Source organism: Kryptolebias marmoratus, linkage group LG19 (genome assembly GCF_001649575.2).
Source record: "Kryptolebias marmoratus isolate JLee-2015 linkage group LG19, ASM164957v2, whole genome shotgun sequence".
NCBI lineage: Eukaryota > Metazoa > Chordata > Actinopteri > Cyprinodontiformes > Rivulidae > Kryptolebias > Kryptolebias marmoratus.
The window spans coordinates 9,237,590-9,255,163 of NC_051448.1; the positions used below are offsets into that span (position 1 = coordinate 9,237,590).

General features: G+C 40.6%; 2 protein-coding genes across 4 annotated transcripts in view; both read right to left on the reverse strand.

The window, feature by feature from the left end:
* The window catches only part of esr1 (estrogen receptor 1), a 15,654-nt gene extending 6,822 nt beyond the window's left edge, over positions 1–8,832 (reverse strand). Inside the window, exons 1-9 of one of the 3 annotated variants that reach the window (XM_025007476.2) lie at positions 8,538–8,824; positions 7,922–8,051; positions 7,413–7,829; positions 6,416–6,630; positions 5,553–5,669; positions 4,919–5,115; positions 4,546–4,699; positions 1,637–1,775; positions 514–647 (exon numbers count right to left, since the gene is read on the reverse strand). In XM_025007476.2, the coding sequence (XP_024863244.1) occupies positions 514–647; positions 1,637–1,775; positions 4,546–4,699; positions 4,919–5,115; positions 5,553–5,669; positions 6,416–6,630; positions 7,413–7,705 (1,249 nt within the window). In that variant the 5' untranslated portion in view covers positions 7,706–7,829; positions 7,922–8,051; positions 8,538–8,824. Of the gene's footprint in view, positions 1–513; positions 648–1,636; positions 1,776–4,545; positions 4,700–4,918; positions 5,116–5,552; positions 5,670–6,415; positions 6,631–7,412; positions 8,052–8,537 lie in introns of all 3 variants that reach the window. The other 2 variants (XM_037981615.1, XM_017423328.3) reach the window with 2 other exon arrangements.
* A 1,120-nt stretch (positions 8,833–9,952) lies between these two features.
* On the reverse strand, positions 9,953–14,052 carry armt1 (acidic residue methyltransferase 1). The gene is made up of 5 exons (XM_017423203.3): positions 13,907–14,052; positions 13,443–13,548; positions 13,079–13,320; positions 11,756–11,921; positions 9,953–11,453 (listed from the first exon to the last, which is right to left on the reverse strand). Exons 1-5 carry the CDS (start codon positions 13,963–13,965, stop codon positions 10,674–10,676), a joined length of 1,353 nt encoding a protein of 450 aa, XP_017278692.1. The 5' UTR covers positions 13,966–14,052; the 3' UTR covers positions 9,953–10,673.
* Between the last annotated feature and the right edge of the window lie 3,522 nt (positions 14,053–17,574).

Sequence of the window (17,574 nt, forward strand, 5' to 3'; positions counted from 1 at the left end):
TAGCTAAATGTTGTAAAAAGTGACATCAGAAAATCAACACTACATTTTAAAACAGTGTTTGAAGCTAAATGTGACAAAATTTAGGCATGAATTTTGAGCACAAGCTCCTTTACAAACGGCGCCCCATAGCCAGTCTCATCACACAGGTATTTCAGTCTTCTTTGTTTTCTGTATAGAATATCTCCATGACACACACACACACACACACACACACACACACCTGCGCTGTCTCACATCGTCATGGCAACAGTTATCAGGCATATTGACGGTACAGGTCTTTCCAGAACACTCTGTTCACCTAATGTGTCTGAGCAGTTCTCAGAGCTACACCTCTGTGGGTGGATTTTTGACACTGTTCAATATTTACTCTTGGCAGCAGAGATGGAAACCTGTGACGTAGGGAGCACGCAAACGAAACTGTGAAACTTTGGGAGCTTTCACTTTGAATCGGTGAGACTCCCCTGCTGCGTTAGCCACGGGGCAAAGGTTTGACGAGACGGAACTTTGCCTCACCAGAGTTGAGCAGGATGATGGCTTTAAGGCAGACAAATTCCTCGGGTTTGAGTTTGAGCATGCGGAAGCGAGAGGCGGTGGCCAGCAGCATGTCGAAGATCTCCGCCATACCCTCAACGCAGTCGCCCTCGCTCCTGGAAGGAAAAACACACAAATCAACAATACGAGTCGCACAAACGTCCGTGGCAACGATGAGAAAACCGGAGCCCAAGTTCCGGAAGAATGTGATGCATTTGCAGCTGTGAAACTTTTCCAAATAGGTGGCCAAATTAGCAACTAATGCACTGAAGCACTGCGACGCTCCATTTGTCAGCACAGCTGAAAAGTGAGGGGGGAAAGATGGATAATATCCAGTTGCTTCAGTGCGAGATAAACTTGGAGAGCTCAGAGGCAAGGGAATGTGTCAACCCTGACTCGCAGCGTTTTAGTCATCATGTCCAATTGGTGAGGACACTCATTCAGGGACCAGGTTTTAGAGATAATACTCTGTAATACAGTTTAGAATCAGATAGACCCATCAGAGGGTAAAAGCCCTGCCTGTCTGCATGTCTCCCTCATCCCTCGCGCTGCTTCCTCTCCTCTCAGAGGTTGATGCTGTGGTTTGACCAGCCTGTTTACTCTGAACATGAGAGGAAATGAAGGGAACAAGCTGTGCCTGCAAAGCAGAAAACACCTATGTCTCCCTGCATCTCTATTTTCTGATCTTCTCCTTTCTCCATCATTTAACTGACTCCTTTGCTTCTTTTTCTGGCGTCTCTCTCTCTCTCTCTCTCTCTCTGCCGTTCTTTGATTTCCTTCGTTCTTTGCATCGAGGCTTTGATTATATCTCCGTCCTGGTTTCCAGCTCAGCCCCGTGATGATGAGCTGGGGATATTTCAGGTTAGCGAGAGGCTGCTCTCCTCTCCGTGGGGAACATGTAATTAGTCTTTCACTCTGTGACAGATGTGTTGGGATGGCACAATAGCTGGCAAGGTGCAAAATGGATAATCTACAATGCTGATGATCACTCTTAAGATCTCTCTGACATACGGGAGGAAAAAGGAAAATGTGGAGCAAACCCAGTGATAGATGAAAAAAGAAAACAGGTAAATAAATGTGTTTGTCAGTTTGGATTCCTCTCTACCTGTCCAATATGAGGTCCTGTGCAAAAATGAGCTTTCCTGGGCAGTGGATTGACCTCCAGATGAGCCCGATCATGAGGATCTCCAGCCACGAGCTCTCCAGCAGCAGAACCTGATCGTGGAGAGACAACTGCAGGAAACCTGGAGAAAACACACACACACACACACAAAATCTTCATGGGTTTGCTTTGAAATAATGTGTTTCTGTTCACCTTCATTGCACAAAACATACATGGTCCCATTTCTGTTGTCAGCCTGAACCAATCTACATTTAGTCTTATCGCCGGCTCTCAGCTGTTTCAGTTCATAGGTAATTACAGACAATCTTTTCCCATTGTGCCCCTCTGCACCATGTTTGCGAACCGTTGCAATTAAAACTGTGTATCTTTGGGCTTTTAGTGACGCACAAGGTTGTAATGCCTCAAAATAAGGATTTACTCTTCCTGCCAGATAAACGTGCTCGTGTGTGTTCGAGGGTGGCGCTCCTTCTGATGCATTTAAGCTCTGTGGGGTGCCAGCAGATTGACCAAACAATCCTCTCAAAGGTGATGCCTGTTGTTAACATCACCTTAATGGCTTTGTGTGTGTGTGTGTGTGTGTGTGTGTGTGTGTTTTTACACTACAGGTCCAATGTTTACTTGCCGTTGCCTAAGAAGTAAAAAAAAAAAAAACCAACAGAGAATCACTGCCTTTGTCACATCTGCACATAAATGTTTGGAGAGATGCTAATTATACACGATTGTTTTCTAATATAAGACTTGCCTCTAAATGTAAATAATGTAAATAACGGGCAATTGTTTTTGTAAATAAAACTATAGATTGATGCTAAATGTTTGCAGAGATACCTCTTGACTTCCGCTGCTAAGATGAATAGAAAATCTGGTAAACTACATAATTAAAAGGACTCAAAGTTGTTATGGTGATGTTTAGGCACTGTGAGAAAAAAAATAAATCTTCTTAGAAAGCATAATAAAGCCCAAATTGCTTTGACGTGCTTTTTGTGCTCTCCACAGATCGTGTTGCTCCCCCACCCCACCCCCCACGAGCTAAATGAAGCTGCACAGAGTTTAAATGTGTTCCTGTGATCCAACATGAAGTAAACAGATTTTCTAATCTGCTGTAGATATTAAATCTCAGATAACTGGGACAAACAGGTGGAAATAAAATGCAGAAAATACTTGACCGCCCAAAGCTCTGGATGGAATGGCACTACCTAACCTCTTGTACTATTTTCAGGCTGCCGATAGAATAAATCTGATTCATTGGGTTCAAATGATGATGAGAATTACTTCCTCCAATCATGGGTGGTTCTGGAAGTGAATTCTGCTCATCTGGTAGCATTGAAAGCCTCACTATACTCACCTCTGTACTTCTAGTTATACTAAGAATGCGATAACAGTCGCCTGTTTTGCAGTCTGGGTTCAATTTTGTCACCATTCTGGCCTGAAAAACACACTGTTGATGTTCCACTCGCAGGGAATCATAATATTCTTTTATCTTTATTGGGTATAAAAACCTGGAGATAAGATGTGTATGATGATTTTACTTTTGCTTCTTTTCAACAGTTAGCAAATACATTTTTTTTGACACCAGAAAGCTCAACATTACGTCCGTACCTTTCCCCTCAGTGAGAGGGGTGATCTCTTCTATATATTGTAATATTTTTGAAATCCTTCCACTGAGTTGAAAGCTCTACAGGAGACAGACTTGGGATTGTTGATATCAGACAATGTTTGGGGAGGAGGGAGCAGATCTTCAGCCTGTGCTCAGCAGTTTCATGCAGTGTCAGATCCTACATCGAGCTCACTATACTAAAGCCAGGCTCGGAAAGATATGTGACACAGCGTCTCCTCTGTGAATTACTCGCTTGTGTTTCAGAGAGGATATCGCTCCTAAAGCCTTAACAGTCTCATTCGGGGTGTAGCCGGCTTCACTTCCTCTCTCTCCTGCTAAAAATTACTTAATAGCATCCAGAACTCTGCTGACCAGGAGGCTAATACAGCTACATTGTATACCTACGTATACAAGCTGGATTAGAGAGCTCCTTCATTTTCTTAAATTGGAAAAAATCAGGCTGACTTGGACTGGTATGGCTGTATCATTTAAAATAACCTGGAATCCTTTTCTATCCTACATCGACGGCCCGGCTTGTCAGATAATTCTGAACTGAGATCTTTAATTTATTTCCCCTTGTTTGTCTGTCTTTAGGGGTAAATGGTGGGGCAGGGGTGTTTGCTGTTGTTTTAGTACGTGAAAATCTAACAAGAGTGTTAAAAAAATACCACCCATGTTCTGGCGCTCTGAGACAATCCCAGATGTTTCTGTTATTCTTAAAAAAGCTAGCTCCCATTCTAGGCCATATGTGACATTTTTCCTCTGGAAAAATCCCTGGTTTCCTGGTAAAGGGAAGACGCCAAGGGAAGGACCTTCAGAAACTACCCTAGCTGTTGGAAAATGAGAACCCTGCTTGGCAGCTGCAAGGTTAAAGCTAAGGTTAAAAGGTGCTATATGTTATTTTACAACTTCTATCCCTGAATGTAAAGATTTTAGTTTGGAAGGGAGAAACAAAGTGGTAATATCCATACTGTATTCATTCTTTTGATATTATAAACAATTTAATGTCAAAAAATTGTGTATGTTCCCATAGCTCCAGAATAAAAAAGAAAGTCTTGACAGTTTTAACGTTCTTATTAGCAACATTTTTAAGCAAAACACTGCATCAAATCAACTATTATTGATCCATCACTCTTTTAGCAGACTTCTCTGAATTTCTTGTTTTTAATCAGATGACTGTAAACAAGTCCTACAGATAATTTATTTTATTTCCTTTAAGTAGAAGAAGATTATCATTGAAAAATTGGTTTTCTTCTCAGCTGACAAGCAGAATTCTGACTACTTTCCGTTTTCGAACCTGGAAGCTTCTTGGCCCAGGCGATCATGTGGACCAGCTCCTTGTCGGCCATGCTGGTGAGCAGGGTCATCATGGTGACTTCGGTGTAGGGTCGGCTCAGCTTCTGACGGGAACACAGGATCGGTGGCTCGGCGCCCTGGAGCAGGAGCAGCACCTGGAGGCACAACGGACACATGTAGATGGATCACAGAGCTAAGATGATATCAGATAAAAGTAATAAAAAGCTTTAAATATAATATTTACCACCAGATTGTAACATATATGGTTATTAGCGCTCATTAACCCCAAGATGAAATTAGACTGTTCCTAGAAAACATACAAAAGTGCTAATTTGTAACTTCGGGATTAAACTTCTCTCCATGTGAATCAGCACCTGTTCAGGAGGAAGATTCAGTAACGAAGATCTTCCTCCTCCTCCTCCTCCGATGCTGCTGCTGCTGCTGCTGCGTCTCCTCCCATCATGACTGGCTGCTGCTTTGTGCTCCAAGCCTTTGGCAACCTTGTCTCTGTCTCCAATCCCTCCCCGTCTTTTGTCGCGCCGCAAAACGCGACCACGGTCTTTGCGCACACCTTTGAGGTGGGGGGGGGACAGCAGACTCAAAATAAAGGCAAAAACCACACACACACACACAGACAGACTTGTGGATGGAAATCACCAATCTCCTCCTTTCCACAACATCTAATTTGCAGATTATATGGATGGCGAAGTAATTCAAGAAGTATGAAAACAAAAATGTTGGCATGCAGTAATCAGCAGTTATACTCCTTAAAAGGAAAACTCTTCAAGGTCTGGTTAAAGTTCATGTTTATCTGTATCCACCAGCATGCTAATTTTTTTTTTACCAATGTGGTCTGAGAAAAGCCAGAAGTGATCAATGACAATTGGTTTTAGTTTTTTAAGGAAGATTATGAAGCTTAACTGGATAAAAGGTAGAGAAAAGATAAAAACATGGAGCCTAAATTGTAAAAATGAGTAAAAAAAAAAACCTGTTGGGGATTCTGCTCACCTCCTTTCATCATACCCACTTCGTAACACTTCCTAAGACGACAAGCCTGGCAGCTCTTCCTCCGATTCCTGTCAATAGTACACTGATTGGTCGCTGGGCACATATAGTCATTGTGACCTGAAATGGAAGGAAATCTATTACTTTTACCCTTCAAGTCCAATATTCGGTTCAGATTTAGGCTATTTAGTAACCAGGAACACTCTATTCCCTGTCTTAAATGAATCTAAGATGGAGAACATTAAACATGGCATCTTGGCTTCGTTATTGCCATGGAGACTATTGGTTTTCTTATGACCAGTCCTTCACTGTGAGATTTTCCATCTATATGCCACAATATCACATCACGAAACGGACCGAGCAACCGAGCAGATGAAGCTTTCCCGCGCACGCCGAAATCCATCGATGCTTTGAAGCTGGAAAAATGTGGTTGATTGCTTGCAAAAGAAAAGGAAAGAAGTAAAAGTCGAACTTGTGAATTCTGCTCCCTTTATTTAAAGCAGCATCACATTCTGTGGGATTTATCTTTGCCTTTATGACAGTGATCAAACTTTAGTTTGACAGCTCATGTTTCACTCAAGGTTCCAGGTAAATCACTTCTGTAGTAATGAGCCCACCGAACTGCAGACTCTGTAAATCACAAAGCTCGTCTTGTCTGGGAGGAATCTTCACAGACGTCTGATAAAACATCGTTAAATTTCTTTAGCTGACAGATTATTGTGAAGCAAGAAGCAGTATGTTGATCTCTACGACATGATTAAAGACAGAGTTCTGCATTGTGCTCTGCTGTCGTCTTTCACGTGCTTGTTTGTCACGGCAGACAGAGTAACAGGATTTAAGTTTGACTACATTTCAGCCTTTCCTACCCTGAATGCTCCTCTTGAAGAAGGCCTTGCAGCCCTCGCAGGACCACACCCCGTAGTGGTACCCCGAAGCATAGTCGCTGCACACGGCACAGAAACGTGTCTCTTTGGCCATCTCAAACCCCCCGGCGCCGGCTGCACCTCCTAACTCCCCCACACTGCATGCCTCGTCACGGGGGTCACACTGGTCCTCTCTGGAGGCTGGCTGGTGGCTGGATCTGCAACGAGTCATGAATTTTAATTGGATGATTTTCTGTTCTCAAACAAGATAAACTGTGATGTTAATAAAATACTAGAAATAACAGTATTTCATTAGCATATAACCATAAAAACAACATCTGGACAGTTCTGCTGAACAAAAACAGATGATGTTCTCTTTTTTTTGTTATAAGTGTTTAAAGCCGATCACAGTGAACCTTAGCATACTGACTTTAAAAATGACAGCCTTTGACTGCAGGAGTAGCCTCCTGTTTTCCACCTGAGTCAGGAAACAATCTGTATGTGTACTTTTGTTCTTACGTATTGTTCCCCTCTCAAGGTCCTTCACAAAGTCCTTAATCTCTGGAATTAGAAACCCGGACAAAGCTTGATCCTTCATACAGAGATAGCGGTAGTGTTTTGTATAAAGCAGGAGATTAAAAGGCTATGTGATTATATAATTATGTTTTGTTCATATGGCATTTCGAAGGCTCAGCTAAACTGTCAATGGCATAATGTATAAGTTACAAATAATACATCTAATTATGCAGCAATATGTTCCACCACTGCCGCTCTGAAAGAAATGGTAAATATATTCAAATAAGCCTGTTATCCACCTAAAGCCTTTATTAATAAAACAGCTTAACGAAAGGAGGTGGAAAAAACAAACATAACAGCTTTGACTCAATCCCTAAATGTGTGCATAAACAACAACAATCCGGTTGTGATGAAGAACAGATGCTCTCTGGTTAATGAATCTTCACCTTGGTGATGCACATATATGTCAGCTGTACTGTCATACCTGTAGACGGGTGTTGAGGCGGTTTCCAGATAGTGACCAGGAGGATGCATAAAGGGGCTGAGCCTTGGACTGGTGGGCACAAACACAAGTGGACTAGTTGGCCCACTTCCTAGAGACTGAAGGCTGCCATTAGACGGGGGTCCGTGGGCGTCCAGAGGAGCAGAGAAGTACCCAGTGGTGGAGTTGCTGTAGAGAGGAGTAGGGGCAGGGGTGGGGGCAGCATAGTCATACGTCCCCTCTAGGAAGTCCACAGCAGCTACCCCTCCAGAGCCCCGGCTCTCTTCAGGGTACATGTCACTGAGGGGGGCACGGGGCGAGAGACGAGGTGGGGAGAGGGTCTCCAGCTCTGAGGAGGCTGGGCTAATCCTGGTTCTGAGCACTGGTCCGAACGGCTGCCTGCTCTGCACCGGGCTCTGCCTGAGCAACATCACAGCACAAAAGCAGTGATAAGCAACATGATTTAGACTTGCTCTCCCATTTGCTGGGTGGGAGAGTGGAGTGCTGCTCACCCTCTCTCCTTTCTTTCTCTCTCTCTCTCCCTCCCTGGGTCTTGTCTCTACAACAACTCCTGTCAAACAAGTTGGAGGGACCACCGAAGTCCTTTTGCTCCGTCTGCCTTGAGATTCTGCTCAACAGGCTCTGAAAGAACAAAAACTGACAACTAAAAAGACTCCTCCCAACCCACTTATTTTTTTTTTCCTTTTTCTCAGTGTAGTATTTCCTTCTTTTCCTCTAATAGATCTTTACTGAAGTGTGGGAGTGAGGGAAGGCTGGTGGGAGAGGGGAAAAGAATGAATGACAGAAATAGTGATTCCCAAATAACTTCCCTGTCTTCTCTCCTCCACACAGCCATTTCCACTTCACCTTTGTGTTACATTAGGCAACTTTAATTGGTTACAGCTGAATGCCAGGCAGAAGGAAACTCTAAACTAGCAGTGTGATTGTCTGAATATTCATCCTTCATTTAGCTGATACCGAGCGCACATCATCGGATCATATACGACCAGTCTGTTACTGAACGCACCTGCAGTTAATCACTGCGAAAACATGGTTAAAGTAGACATATGTTCCACAACGGCTGAACTAAAAAGACAATAGAAATCCACGCCATGAGGCACTACTCACCTCTTACACATGAATCATCCTGAGAAATGCTGCGCAACAGCGGCTGATTCCCCCCGTCTCTTCCTCTCCGCTCGCCTCACAGGCTTCTAGCTTGGCTCGTCGTACTCAACGGGAAGAGTGGAAAGGTTTAAAAAAGGATAAACAAATTAAAGATGCAGCCAAATCAATAACCATGGTGCGTTCGTGTGCCAGGTCACCATAACACAGCAAACAAAACTGGAGGTCAAATCTCATTCTGACAGACAGCATTTATGCAATCAATCCCAAATAAGGGTATTTACATGATGCAGATGCTGCACAAGCTAAATTCCCTTTGATTATTAAAATAAAACTGTAAGAAATTAGGTTAGTTTTCTGCTTATTTCGAAAGGTGACAATGTTGAAAGCAGCAGTATGAATGAAATTGAGTGAGTATTTAAGGGATTTGATTTATGCGTACAGCAAGTTTCAGGTTTGGGATCATCACGGACCCTTTATGTCCTTGGCTGTTGGGGGCCAGGCGTCAAGGTAACGAGAAAAAAAAAATCTTGTGAGGTTAAGATGATTCTAAGAAAACCCTGAAATAGGCTTGTGTTGTTTACATATCTGTAAATCAGCTGTAAAATGACAACCCGCGAGTGTTTACTTCACGAGCACTTAAGGGATCATTCGAGTCATGTGAAGTTATACATACAAGCTTCCCAAGAGAGACATACTGTATAAATGCAAGATATTCATTTTTATAAACAAGACTACACGTGTCAAAGACAAAAAAATAAAAAAATAAGAGAAGTGTGGCACAAAGCTTTCATTCTCTCTCTTTTTTTGTGCAACACCTTTTCTTGGCTCAACAGCATAATTTTCCGAATGTCAGGTCAAGAGGAAAACAAGTAGCTCTGATGATACAAACTGTTTTTGCATTTTCTCCTGGTATAAAATTAAGACATTAGGTGACAGCAAAATGAAGCAGCTACAACAAGGCACCTAAACGGCACAAAGTAATTTTCTTCTTGGTGTAATTGACCCAATTTTCATAAAATACCACATTATTATTTTTTTTAGCTCATCCAAAGTTGTAATATTGCAGCATTTTCCAGCTGTTTTACAGAGAGGCTTCCAACTTGACCTTAACGTGCACACAGGAAAGAGGCAAGAACTGAGGGATTATAAAGACGTGACACGTTTAGTGAAGATTAGTGTGTGTATGATGATGTGTCTGTTCAATATTTTACATAAAGAATCAAATATTTGGCGACAGTACAAATCTTAAATAAATGTTGCCGTTCTTAACCAGTGAAACTAATCAAGAACGTGGATTTACAGGTGAAATAAACTGTCCAGACAACATTTTAGGCTTGAAACAAAAACTCAGATGGACAGTCATTATTATCAACAACTTCCATCTTCTCTGAAAAGAATGACAAAAACAGAAAGAGCAAATTCATCGCAGTAATTTATTTAGTTTGGAAAACATCATACGTTGCTCCAGAAACCCAAGAATCCATAATTATCACTGTAAGTGACAGTGCTCATGTGGGTGACATAACACAAAAGATTCAACTTTTATCTTAATAGTTAGAGGTCTGAATTGTATTTTTAACAAAAAAAAGCACATTGTCACTGTTACTGTTAAGCCACCCCCTACAGTAATGTACTTTCTTTTATACAGAGAAAGCAGTCATAATACACAGACAGTTCAGTTGAACTAGTTCATGTCTATCAATGACACTGAGTGCAAATGTATAAGAAGATATTTAAATTACAACCATCATCACTCTTCTCAACGCATGCTTAAGTGTTGCTTCTGGATATTTACAGAGCCCAAATCCTCTTTTATTTTACCCCAGTCGTCATTACCAGCATTTACCTAAATCTGTAAACATTACGACTTCAACACGTTAAATACCTGCAATAAAACCCAAAATATGACAACCGTAAACTGAAGTTCAAATCATTGTCATTTCTAACACAAAATAGTATGATTATTAGTAGTGAAAATTACTACTATTGCAGTGCATTTCATTCTTAAACCTGATGAAGTGCTTACAGATAATGAGAGGTAAACCAACCATTTAGCAACTCTTCAGAACTTCATTTGGCTTATTGGCACTACCTACATTTGGCAGTTCGTACTGTAAATAACTTTCCAGTGTTTCACTACTCTGACTTAGGGCTGTAGAGCTGAATGATGGCGTACTTTCCGCTAGTCATCCAGTTTGGATCTAGGGAGGTGAGCTTCTCCCCTTGGCCGGGCTGCAGGCCGACCTGAACGTTAGCCTTGAGGGTTCTCAGGCTACACAGCGGCGCCGGCCGAAAACCTCTGAGTGCTGTACTGAAATCCACGGTGTGATCCCAGTCTCTGTCTCCAGTCAGCTTCCTGTAGTTGAGATCGCCTTTAAAAACCACCAGGTCGGCCTCTTGCAGGGTTGCATACAGGTCAGGAGCATCAGCTGCCATGTCACAGAACTCATGAGGCTGTGTCCAAAAAGGATGGTCATGATAGCACCAAACACCCTCCTTCAGATATCTCTGCCACTGGGCGCCACTCTTTGACATCCACCTGTGATTGGCTGCCATTGTCTGCCAGATGGTCCACTGAAAGTCGCCAGCTGTGACATCAGAGACAAACCAGGGGAAGCACTTGCCGTGAAAGTGAACCTGGCGCACAAGGCCAGAGGAAACCAGGAAATCTGCTAAGACCAAGTCAGTGACCAACTCAAAGCCAGCGTTGTCTAACACAATGTCCACTCTCTCTGCAGCGTTTTTACCAGACTCTTCCAGCCTCTGGGATGAACTAAGAGCTGACCAAACCATGTTGGAGTCATCCACCAAGATAAAAGGTTGGAGGCTATTTAGAGAATCTATTGGACTTGTCTTCTGGGAGTTTTCTTTACCAGCAGAGATGGAAAGATCGCATTTGTTCCCCCAAAGAGAAACCTAGAAAGAGTCAAAGTAAATATAAAAACTAATTTATTACAATTAAAGTATTTCATGAATGAGGATTATGAATTGGAGAGAAGCAACCAAATGCTGGCACAAGCTGACAGGCAAAAACTTTATTCTATATTCCCATTACTGTAATAATAAAAATAATAATATGAATAACTAATTATGAAATACAGCAATATAAATTATCTCATTATTCAGCCTAAAGAGAAACAAAAACATAAATTATTTTGAATCATAATACCGAACCTTAATTAGTACTACAGTCTCAAAAACAAATAAAAGATACTGACCTGGAGAAGTTTGGTGAAAAACTCAAACAGCTGATTCTTAGACAGCTTTTCCATGTTCTTATGGATGTCTGCCAAATAAGTACATAAGGTTATCACAGCCTGCTGAGACTCAAAGAAGCTTTGAGTCTTTCCCTCTTTATAAACGTCAAAGTTGCTGATGGGAGGACTGGAAAAAAATATAACAAAAAATAAAACTATTACAGGCAAAAACAACACAATATAAAGAAGCACTAAATCCAAAATTCACTTTGTTGAACAAACATTAAACAGAATACAAGACAAAATAATGGTGGACATGAGAGATGCTACTGATAATCAGTTAAGTTTGTTCAACCATGTAAACGGTCACATCTGCTAATCCAGACACTCACAAATATATCTGATACTTAACTACTCAAACTAACAAAAGTTCTTATAAGAAGCCTTTTACAGAAGAGTAACTCTACAATTTCTTTGCATTCCTCATCTTCCTTTCCCTAAAATTTTTTTAAACTGTAATTGTACTAAAATAAGCTCCTCTGCACATCACTAACTGACAAGATCAGAACAAAATTTATCTTTCTCTGAATGGGAATCATTTTTTTTTTACTTTAAGTTTTATCTTGTAGGTGACAGCTGAAGAGCTTGAGATTGTGTTTTTGTTGAATTGTGTTCACAAAGGATGATGTTGCGTAACTTCCTTCTTAGTGCTAAAAGCTTTTTAGCGAAGCTATTAACTTCTCCTTGGAACAAAGCTGGAGAACTTGTCTGTTTTTCAAATCTCGATTGTGCTCTTTGCCCTCAGTTTGCTGTACCGCTTCAGTGACAGGCAACTCAAATTCTGCAGAACTTATTTTGTACCGACTGACTGCTGCTGCAATTGCATCTCAACCTAATGGAAGTTGATCATCAATTTTCCTGTATTTTCCCATCTTTGAGAAGTCTTACACTCATATTTATTTTCCAGTTCCTTTGACAATCCATTGGTATTCAAAACTATGATGCAAAGATAGAGGCACAGCACATGTCTTTAACAACTTTTTTATAAATATGTTCAAAAAATTGGGTTAATTAAGAATCATCAGTGGACAAATTGTAATAAAAGCCAAGTTCTTTTGCATTATGTTTTTGCATAATGGTGGGGTTATGTGTTAAATATAGCCTCTCAAGTGTTTTTGTTGTTTGAGACAAACTCTACCTACTAAGAAGTAATGCTAATAAAGGTCACAAATAGGAATTTAAAAAACTAATACAAAACACTGAAATCTTTTTATATTTTAAACTAAACAAATGTTTGTTTTTTTCTGATTACTTATCAATTGCCTTAAAGTGAATTCTTCTCACTTGAGTACAAGGGCCTCTTGTATCTTGCGGTACATGTAGCACTCTACATAGAGCCATGGAGAATTAAACCAGCTAACAGTGTACTGGTCCCCCAACAGCCTCTGCTGTCTCTGCAGGTACTGGTTCCAGGATTCTGCGTCCTGTAAGCCATCTGTTAATAACAGCAGTGGCTTATCGGTTTGGAGCTCATTTCTCAGCTTAGACAGCAGAGATATTGCTTGCTTCTCTGAACTGATTCCCTCCTGGAGAAAATTAAACAAAGCAACACAAGCAAAAACAAAGTCAAGTCTTAAACGAACCACATACTGAAATCATGGGTGCATATATCACATAAATACAGCTTAAATTAGAAAACAGTTCTTACCTCTCCATACTCTTCAAAAAATGAGTTTTTGTTGCGGTGTATTGTGTCTATAACTTTAGTCAAAATGGTGGGCAATCTGTCTCTTATAGTCAAATATGCAAATGACCTGCAGACAAAAACATAAACTCAATTAGGTGACTAATTATAACGAGTGTAGGCACTGACCAGAAATAAGATAACACCAGACATATACTAACATGTAAAGATACTCTTTTCATAGTGTTTTTAAACTAACTAAACACTTGGTCTCAATAAGCCGTATTTGTTTAGGTTTATTCAAATAAACATGATATTCAAGCAAACAGTTTGTCACAGAGGTGTCACGTGAGTTAGCTTCTATGAGCTAACGCTACTAAAAACAACAACAATAACAAAAAAGACTAGTTAGCTGTTTTGATGCTACACCGCAGTTTTCAACATTACAAACTACAATGACAGACTGGTTAAATAAGTTGTCAACATACCCTGTTACTTTAGCTGAAAGTGAAGGAGGAACTCCTTGAACTGCCTGAACCGCCGCCATCTTTGTTACAGGGACGCTTCCAAATTCAAACTTTATTGACAAACATTTACTTTGACAAAACCAAAGTTTAGCCCGCAGGTATGTTTGTAATTTGACCGAGACGTTTATTTAGAAGTTAAGCGTCAAAACAAGCAACCGACAGCACTTCACTTGTTTCTATATTTCACGTTAACATTTATTTTCTGGTTCCTGGTTTTAATTGTAAATACAATAACAATGCCACCATCTAATGGTTCAAACATAAACTGCAAAGTAAGCAAATGTCTCAATAAGCGTGGATGCCACCTTTTAGTTAGGTTAATGTGTTGTGTATAGCTTACTTTAAAGATAAAAACAAAAATAAAATAAATATTCTCAGTACTGCTCCGTTTATTGTAAGTTGCTGGCTTTCTGCCGCATTGCGCATGTCCATTTAGCCGTTGCAGTAGACTCTCCAGAGCATCCCGTGTTGCCCGGGGCAACAGTTGTCATGGTGATATCGATTCACGTCGCCGTGAAAGGCTAGAATTCGAACCCCCTCTAGGCTTTTTGGCGGGAAACAGGGGGGGAGGAGGGGAGCGTGGCTAACTGGGATAGAGTTTCTGGGAAACGAATATAGGCTATTACTCCTGTGGGTTCTGCTTAAAGACCCCAATTAAAAAATTAATAGCCTAATATATTTGCGTGTAATGCAGGCGGTTGAGTAAAACTAGTAAAGTTAAGCTGAATAAAGTGTTTGAAAAGCATAAATAATCACGTGACAGATGGTGAAATCTGGGTTTAAATGAGGTTTGATCGTGTTTACAATAACATGCTGAACTGACTGTCTGCAGCCCCGTTTAATAGGCTTTAAATAGGTGAACATCTACTAATACTGTCGGTATCAGTATATACCCCCCAAGNCACTATGGGAACAAGCCGGGCTGTTGTCAGGATGCGGGGTTCCTGAAAGTGGGCGTCCAGCTGCGTCCACCTCCGGTGTTCATCCGCCGCGGGCCTCCCATCCCCCCGCCGGGGCCCCAAGCCTGGCCGGATTTGTTTTTCTAAACCGAGAGAGAGGAGTGACTCACCACTCCGGTTAAAAAAAAAAAAAAAAACAGGCCAAGGACGAAGGGGGAGGGCTGCAGTTAACGTTAAAGGCGCTGCAGAGGAGGGACTGATGATGGCGTTTTAACAGTTTCTCGCAGATCAGGTCGTCTGCTTTTAAACCTAGCCATCTGCATGGTGAATTAATTTAATGGGGACGGTCATGGGGGAGTCCAGGCTCAAAACAAAACATGGAGGGGACTTAAGATAACAACTGATTACAGAGTATTGATCTTCATGACAAGACAGTAATGTGATAACAGTTTATCTGCTTCATGCAACAAACCCCCTGCTGTGGGATTTGACCAGCTCTTGTCTTCTAGGGACACCTTTTTTCCTCCAAATATCCACGTTTATTGACTTGATCAGGTAAAAGTTGATCTGGGTAAAGTAAGATTGGTGTGTTTTGATGACAATGATGATGGGAGCATTTGCAACTCGTCTGCCTCTCCTGGTGGCTCAAGAAATGGAAAACAACAACCAAACATGCTTGTTTACCCTACAGGACAACAACTCACTTGATGACAAAATACTGACACGATTCCAAAGTGCAGATGTGAAAAAGGTCCTCCTACTTCCTGTGTCTCAGAATAGACGGCGTGCGGTTTAGTTAAAATTCAGTTTGAAGCGTTTTCCTTCTGCTGAAAGTTCTTTCGGTTCCCTCCAAACCTTTAGCTTTTGGGCGACACGAGCCTCACATTATGAATTTTGAAATTCTCCTGGAATAAAGTCTCTTGAAATCGCTCTAAAGTGTGGGCCACTGACCCAACTGTTTTAGAAAACAACACTGCTCGGTGTGCATCGCAGCAGATAAATCTTCTCTCCACCAGAGTTTGGAACAGAAGTTGTGGATTTCTACACAAAGCAGAAAGTTAGAGCTTCAGTTTAATGACGTGTTAACGAAATGGTAATATTAAAAAATAAAGAAAATCAACAGCAGCTAACATGACATTAAAACCAAATAAACCTGTTTATCAGTCCTTATCTGTGAAAATCACAGCCAGAACACCTATAACTGTATTAAACATTTAGTGTAACATCAGAAATCCTTTAAATCTACTTTCAAAGTATTTTCTTCCTATTTGTGATGTTTATCAGTCTGTCTAATGCATTCATTTGACCGTTTTAGTTCCTTTTAATAAGAATATTCTTCGTAGTGGACAATCAAACACACAGAAGGTATTAAAGTGGGGTTTCCAAGCTTTTTTGGCTTCAGAAATCTCACAAAAAGCAGCGATCAGGTTTCAAATGCCTGTGAGTTTTAAACGGCTCAAACCAACCGTTATGTTCCCCCCGATAAAATATTCAGTTTTATTGGAAAAAATGTTCAAGAGCTCCATTATCGAAGGACATATAAGCCCCTAAACTAAAAACTGACTTCTTAATCAAATAATTAATACATCAGGTCCAAGTGGTATCCTTGGATTTGATCATACTCTGATAACACATTGATGCTTCCTACTGATTGATTACTGTCTGAAACAAAACAGTTTTTATTGTGTTCGTATTCTGTTTTTATGAGAATGTCATGTCTTCATTCAGTGAGCAATAATTTCTCTAGGGGGACAATAAAGTGCCAAAAAAACTAATAAAACAAATGATAAATTAAAGGTAATAATTGCAAACTATGAGATAAAACATAAAAATAGGTTATCCTGAACTATAACAAATGATGAAGTTTGGAAGAGTTTACTCCACTAGCTTCCCTGATATATTCACATGCAATTGTGAAATGCGGGTACGCAGTCAGTGTAAACAAATCTTCAGAAGCTTGATTGATTTAAAAACATTAGGCTGGCTGTAGTCTGTGAATCTGCTGCTAAATGCAGAAGAAAAAGAGCAAGAAAACTCTGAAGGATAATCAGATGGCGGTGGAGGTCTGTATTCATTTAGCAAAACTCCCGAGGACATCGTTATTGTCCTATTTTCAGTCGCTTCGGCTGTTTCAGTAGGTAAACAAACACCACGGTAGTTGGCATCAATTCACAATTCATGATTACATTTTTTTTTAAATCTGAGGGCACATTAAAGCCACAATTGCTGTCAACATGCATGACTTTTTAAAATGTTTTTGATTGGAATTTTTTGTAAAAAAATCACCAAATTCTCAACCAGATAATTTGTAATAAATGAGCGAAATCAGCAGTCGACTTTTGTTGCCAACAATTACGAGGCGTTTGTTTACATTTGATTGTTGAAGAGTTGACTTCGGACAGTCTTGCCGAATATCGAGCGGATAAAATAACCTCCGGATGTAAACAGAAAAAGTAAAGTTCTTCTGAAGAGAAACGGCACTAAAATCAAGTGTGGAGAGCGTTAAAAGCTAAGATCAGCTGAAATGAGCTGAGATAATCTGAACTTTAACGGGAGGATTCCTGTCACTGATATTAGTTGTAAACATAGATGAGGCATATTTGTTGTTTAACACAATTTTTATAAAAACCCTGATGAGTCTGAGCTACATTAACCCTAAAACAACCATTTAACAACTAAAATTCTAATCACTTTATTTGAAAAACTGCAAACATTGCACAAACTTAGTTT

Excerpts from the sequence above, each read along its gene's own strand:
- armt1 (XM_017423203.3), bottom strand. The coding sequence starts at position 13,965 with ATGGCGGCGGTTCAGGCAGTTCAAGGAGTTCCTCCTTCACTTTCAGCT. Across the intron at positions 13,321-13,442 it reads TTTTTGAAGAGTATGGAGAG|GAGGGAATCAGTTCAGAGAA; the intron begins GTAAGAACTGTT and ends AATTTTCTCCAG. Across the intron at positions 11,922-13,078 it reads CAAGAGGCCCTTGTACTCAA|TCCTCCCATCAGCAACTTTG; the intron begins GTGAGAAGAATT and ends ATTTTTTTCCAG.